This window comes from Gasterosteus aculeatus, chromosome 9, assembly GCF_964276395.1.
Source record: "Gasterosteus aculeatus chromosome 9, fGasAcu3.hap1.1, whole genome shotgun sequence".
NCBI lineage: Eukaryota > Metazoa > Chordata > Actinopteri > Perciformes > Gasterosteidae > Gasterosteus > Gasterosteus aculeatus.
In genome coordinates, this window is record NC_135696.1 from 19,504,884 (window position 1) to 19,511,311 (window position 6,428).

The 6,428-nt window shown below is 44.7% G+C and overlaps 1 protein-coding gene across 3 annotated transcripts; it reads right to left on the minus strand.

The window, feature by feature from the left end:
• Positions 1–286: 286 nt before the first annotated feature.
• On the minus strand, positions 287–5,419 carry ears2 (glutamyl-tRNA synthetase 2, mitochondrial). 3 transcript variants are annotated; one of them, XR_013450506.1, is made up of 11 exons: positions 5,271–5,419; positions 4,337–4,755; positions 3,589–3,744; positions 3,287–3,476; positions 2,992–3,142; positions 2,412–2,733; positions 2,224–2,332; positions 1,847–1,995; positions 1,393–1,523; positions 1,173–1,308; positions 287–546 (listed from the first exon to the last, which is right to left on the minus strand). XR_013450506.1 is itself a non-coding variant. In XM_078079577.1 (11 exons), exons 2-11 carry the CDS (start codon positions 4,467–4,469, stop codon positions 451–453), a joined length of 1,578 nt encoding a protein of 525 aa, XP_077935703.1. In that variant the 5' UTR covers positions 4,470–4,755; positions 5,271–5,419; the 3' UTR covers positions 287–450. The 3 variants fall into 3 exon arrangements, 2 of the variants coding, with proteins under 2 accessions (XP_077935703.1, XP_077935702.1); XM_078079577.1 differs by having other exon boundaries at positions 1,842–1,995; XM_078079576.1 differs by having other exon boundaries at positions 1,173–1,523; positions 1,842–1,995.
• Positions 5,420–6,428: the final 1,009 nt, after the last annotated feature.

The following is a 6,428-nucleotide window of genomic DNA, read 5'->3' on the forward strand; positions in this document are numbered from 1 at the left end:
TTTTGACCAAAAAAACCCCACAATAAAGCCTTGATTGTTAATAAAATATATTATAACTAGTTTGATTTTAATTGAATGTTGATTAAAAAGAGCTATGACTTAATATTTTAGTGTGACTTCTTGGACTTATTTGAAATATAAATCTGTCCGTTAAAAGATTTTTCTAACAATTTGCAGGAGAAATTCACAAGAACAGTTGCCTAAAAACACAGGTACTTCCCGTCCTCAGCCGCCTGTGTCTCCTGGTCCAGAACCGCACAGAAACAAGCAGACGACGCGTCAACAATCACTTTCATTCCTTTTATAAAACATTTATAACAATTCAAGCATTGTTCAAATTAACGTGTGTCTCTGGAGTGCAGTCCTTAATAGACGTTTCCCGCTTTTCTTCGGCTGGATCAGGTAACTCAACCCTTCCCTCCACGCGTCTTTAACAGCGGCGCTTCTTCATCAACCGGCCTCCGAAAGCTGCGAGAGCTTCTGGAGTCGATGGCGGATCTCGGCGGGCCCCAGTGACACCATCATCTCGGCTACGCTGGGCCCCTGCTGCAGGTCCAGAGGAGAGAGAGTGAGATCAGAGGTCATCCGAGTAACGCAATCTGACCCGACATCAGGGATAAAAGATGGAAACCCTCCAGAAGAAAGAATCGGAATGAGCTTCCTCTTTCCACGCTCTGAGGCTTTAGTCATCACTGTCATTTTCAAACATGCTATTTTAGAGTCGAGCTTAGTCACGGCGTGCACAGAAATAAAAAAAGGCGATTCTAACAGTCCGTCTAAAGTGAGTCATTTTTGAAAAGCTAAAACTGGGTGGATGGTGGAATTTGAAAAAAAAAAAAAAAAAAAAAAAAAAAATCTGTTCCTCTCAGTCGAAAAAAACAACTGAAGAACCATGATGTTCAGACACCCTTCTCAACCGCCAGAGCATACATTACCCACAATGCAACATAACCACTGAAAACCCTTTTACTTTAATGGGATTTCTGCCATTGTAATTTGGATTATTGCCCAAATAAAGCTGTGCGAAAAACAAACATTTATGATATTTATATGTTGTGTTCAATGCGATAATCTTCGCAAATGAAAACCCCTTTTAAGGCCGTTTTCTGATGCGTAAATGGAGGAAAACTAATGCCAGGGTCGTCACCACCACCACCACCACCAAGCCGTACCTGCAGGCCACTGAGAGCCAGACGTAACAGCTTCATCACGTCTCCGTATTTGGTGTCTCTGGCCTGCTTAGCCAGCGTCTTCAGATCTTTACCGAGGCCGTCCACTGCCAGCTCCCCGTCTCGCTCAGCCATCAGTCTGCAACGCGCAAACACACGGGAATCTCCACAACCCTGCAAGCTGAAAGCATGCCGCAGGACACGTGTAATGAATACGACATACTTGAGGACCAACGAAGCGATGTGCTGGGCCTCTGTGGTGAGCGCCGCCACCTGCTGGCTGGAGACGGAAGGACGGACCCACAGGTAAGAGTACGCGGGACTCAGCAGCTCCTTCAGAGAGGATATGTGACCCTGTGGAGGGGAAGAGAGCGGTTTCACTATTACTGTGAGAGACACACGAGCAGTGTTGAGACATAAGAGTACAAGCCACGTCGTGTCACATGTAGTAAGAGACACGAAGTAGGAAGTCTGAGGAAAACTAAAAGCTATTAGTTACACAATTAGATTATCTTGGCAAACAATCTAAACCCCTTCAACTCCTCCCATGTTTGCTTTTTTTGTCACATAAACACATCGACAAACGTGACGCATTTATCATGTCAAAAAAAAACCGTGAACACGCGGTAACATGGTTTGAATGCATCTTAGCGAGCACGCGGTTGCGGTCACCTTACGGAGATGCAGCACCCGCCTGATGTAATCCGCATGTAGCACTCGCTCATCCCGGATCTCTGCCGTGCAGGACCGCTGGATCCGTCCCTGCAGGTCCGCTACCAACAGCTGACACTGCTCCTCGTCTTCAATGCGGTGCCGCAGGTGAATTCTGCCACAATCACAGAGTTCACTAATAAATCAACAATTACCATTTAAGAGAGAAAACGCTGATGATGGTGCAAACATCCCAGTGAGAGACACGATCCACAGCTGTCTGGTAATATAAAAACTGTGATACACGCGCATCTCGTTTTCCACAGAGCGGCACTGCTGCCTCGTTGTCGTCATGCTAAACGGGACTATGCAGTACGAGAGCAAACAAAGAGTTCCAACTAACCTGTTGAACTCTGGCAGTTTCTCCAGGTCTAACAGAGCAGAATGAGTTGTGATCTTTGACGGATTGAACTCAGCGATCAGGTTGTCCATCTGCCGTCCGATTCGATTGGCTGTGAAGCAACACAAGCCATTTAGATGCATGGAATCGCTAAACCATGTGTGAAAATGAAAAACTCATCCATCACTCACTGTTGAATCCAGAGCCACAGTGGGTTGTGATGTCCAGCAGGGCCTCGGGCAGGACTCCGTCTCTCTGGAAGCTTTGAATGAAAATGTCCCCCTGCCTCTTGGACAGTTTGGTGCCATCTTTGTTCATCAGCAGCGGCAGATGTGCGAAGGTGGGCGGCTGCCACCCGAGAGCACGGTACATGAGGAGGTGTTTGGAGGTGGAGATGAGCCACTCAGACCCCCGAAGCACGTGGCTGATTCTCATGTAGTGATCGTCGACGATGTTAGCGAGGTGATAGGTGGGGAAACCGTCTGCTTTTATCACTACAGGGTCACCCTCCACCTATAACATAGGATAACTAAAAGGTAATAATTACAGTAACTTTACGAGCAAAACGTCATCACTCCATTTGATTAGAAAACATGTATGTGTAGCCCTCTACACATACATGTTTTCTAGTATGTGTAGTAGAGGAAGTGAGTGAATTAAAACGTGCATAAAATCAGCAAAGGGAGAATCGTTGGTCCTCAGACCCTAAAATGATGAGTGACCGTCCGCCATATTTTAGGAGGAACCACAGTGAAATTCCACAAATCTGACCTGGGCCACCTCATGATGACTGCGCCCAAAGATCAGATCCTGAAAAGGCTCGACCCCGGCATCCAGACGAAACCGGATCACATGTGGCACGGCTCGAGACAGTTTCTCTCGGATCTGCCCGGCCTGAAGGTGACGACACCGGTTATCGTACCTGGGAGGGAGAGGGAGGGGCAGAGAGAAAGAGACGCTGCTTTGAAGCCGACAAAGACGTCCTGTAGTACGGCTGCGTGTTACCGTCTCGAAAAGTCATGAGGCGAAACCCATTAATTTGCACGTGCAATCGTGCTGCAGCCACCTCGGTGTCTGTCCAGTCCTTAAGGCCTCTTTTTTCAGCAGGTCGAGTCTCTGAGAGCTGCAGAAACAGTAGTAGGCGTGATGGCTCTCGACGAGCTGCCGGGCCGTCTGACCGTAGAGGTCCAGTCTCTGAGACTGCATGTATGGACCGACCGGCCCACCTCGGCGAGGACTCTCGTCTGGAGGTACACCTGGAGGTGAAAGTGAGCGTCTGTAAAGTCCCAGCGGGCTGATCAGACAGATCTGATGAACCAATCACCCCGATGGACAACGTGACTTCATGTCGTGTTGTCCCTTTCCTACCGGCCCACTCCAGCATGTCCTCGATGGACTCTGCGGCGCCAGGAACCAGGCGGCTCTGGTCAGTGTCCTCCAGGCGCAGGATGAACGAGCCGCCATACTTCTTGGCGAAGATGTAATTGTAGAGAGCAGTTCTGAGGCCCCCGAGGTGTAAGAAACCTGCGGGACAGAAGAATGTACCAGATCAATCAAAAATATCCAAAGAGACGCAGAACTAAATCAATGAAGCAAAAGACTTAACCAGGGATGCAGTAGGTCCAAATCTCATTTGAAAAGTTGCAATCATAATTCTAAAATGAATGTTTGAATGCCAGGCAGCTTTTGTTTGCATACATTACCTTTAAAACCTGATATTTCAGCACAGTTCAAGACAAAGATCCGGCTACGATAATATCATTAGAATTAGATTCCACTGATGGCTGTGGAGGATTGTTCCCAACAAATCTTAAAAATGTCAGGGAATTTCAATTAAATCCGGCAGAAAATCGACATTGACATTTAAATGGCGGTTATATAATCTGATCGATGGTGTTGATGCATCCATATGAGGTATTATATGAAAGCTATAATAATAACTCTAATCCAGCAATTTAGCCTTAATCATTCTGAAATGAGCGATTCCGCACAACGCTTTGCGTTTATTGTGAACAATGATGGAGAAATCAGTTGATCTTTGGCGGGAGGATTGTGGATGCTAACGTTAGCTAACTGGATCACCTGGGCAGTGACGCATTCGGGTGCGGGCGCTTACCTGTCGGACTGGGCGCGAACCTGACCCTCACCTCCCCCTGAACCGACGAGCAGCGCCTCGTGACGTTCAGCCGGAGTTCAACCGGCCGCTTCCTGCCCGCCGACCGCCTCCACAAACATCTCCAGAGCGGCATGCTAACGTTAGCTCGGCGGTTAGCATTCCAGCTCGCTAGACACGTTGACGGGAGTCACGGTGAAAGCGCACTTTAATGATGACGGCATGACAAAAACACACGAGACCTCGTTATTCCCCAAAAGTGTCCCTCGCGTGCGCGCGGTGTTTGGTTCGTAGGTCAGGAGGCGTCAGTTTGGGTCAAACAGGATTGCGGTGCGTTTTCTTCTTCGTGGGAAAAGGGACCGGAAGACGGACAGCGCCTCCCTGCGGAGGAATCCGCCACTTCTTCTTCTGTCACATTCAACCTGTCAAGTTGATTCATTTTTAAAACAAGTACAGGGAAGCAGTCGTTAGCAATGACAATATCGGGTTTCAGGCACGTCCCCAATAAAACGCATACATTCCTGTATATGTATGCACTCAGTGTGGTATTTATAGGTATTGTTTTTCTCTTCTATTGTGTCATTGTAATGTTGTGGAATTTTTTTAGTATGTGTTTGTGTGCTTGTTTTTTAAAAGGAAACCGTTTCTGTTTCCAAACTTCTAAAAGTTGTTTAGTTCTTGATTAACCTTCTTGTAGTAGAAAATAATCTCTTAAATAATGAAGAAGGAATAAGTTGTACTGTAATTTGAGCTTCATATCAATATTTGCAGGGTTCTGATTCAGGAAATGAAAAAAACGTCTGCTTTGTGATAAAACTTCTATTACTTAATGTCAGTAGCAGTTAAATACGCGGTGATGCTGACTGTGGAATTAACCACTTGTGTGATCAAATAACAGGCATCCAGTACAGTGAGAATACTTGTGAATAATACTTACTAACCAAATCCTCTCCTGTGTAATTTGGGGAGTTGGGATAACGTTCAGTTTTCTGAACCATCCGTTATTACCCAGATATTCTTGGTTGGGAGAAAGGATTCGTTCTTCTGGCCTTAAACAAACTGGGTGGCGCAGAGAGCCACTGAGGAAAAAAACTTACTAAGTCATGACGTCACATGTTCAGAGCGGTTTTATATAAAAACAAGTTCTGGTTCAAGATTGAGTGTTAAAACAAGGAAAGTTACATTCCCCCTTGAATCTACGATCACGTTTTAAACGTGAATAAAAGTTGAATAATCTCACAGAATTTTAAAATGTTATTTTCTTATTCAACTATAACCCCAAATTACTGCTTAAAGTTAATGCGTGCTGTGGTTTTAACTTCATTTTATGAGTAATCAGCTTACTTTTACTTCAGCATTTTTTAAATTAGGTCCTGTTTCCTGTTAAAGCAGCTGTTCATTCTACTGTGGGACGAAATGACAAATTAGTTCCCATCATGCTAATCGGGGCTTTGTTAGATGCCTCGTAATAAAAACTAGTTTGACTCGATCTTCTTACCTGGAAGTGTGTGCGTGCACACACACACACACACACACACACACGCGCGCGCGCACAATGAGTCACCCCGGCAGAATGTGTCCCTCTATTCAGCACAGCTAACTTTGCTGGGTGATTACATGTTTGATTGTTTATTTTGTCAACACAATAGTGAAGTTTGAAAGACGCGGACAGGAAACTTTGCGCAATATTCGAGCTGGCGATGAGGGCCGCGGTGACACCCTGTCGGTCCGTGTACGTTTTGATGGTCCCTGTTACCGTAAAAACCAGAAAACGAAAACACTCCTTTCTCGTTTTTTGTTTTAAATCGAAAAAACGAGACAAACTCACAACTTTTTACTCCGTGGACCCACGTCTTATGCTGGTGTGATCCCATGATCATTGTCAGGCTTTGACATTTATATATATATATATATATTCAGACTCGTTCAGATAATGTATATATATATATATATATATATATATATATATATATATATATATATATATATATATATATATATATATATATATATAATAATATAAATAACATTTTGAGTGCATTATCTGAACGAGTCTGAATATATATATATATATATATATATATATATATATATA

Bases quoted from the DNA above. Each gene is read 5' to 3' on its own strand.
- ears2 (XM_078079576.1), bottom strand. From the start codon at position 4,469: ATGCCGCTCTGGAGATGTTTGTGGAGGCGGTCGGCGGGCAGGAAGCGG. The intron at 1,996-2,223 runs GTTAGTTGGAAC...TGATTGTGGCAG, and splicing joins AAACTGCCAGAGTTCAACAG to AATTCACCTGCGGCACCGCA. The intron at 547-1,172 runs GTACGGCTTGGT...CTGGACCTGCAG, and splicing joins TGGCTCTCAGTGGCCTGCAG to CAGGGGCCCAGCGTAGCCGA.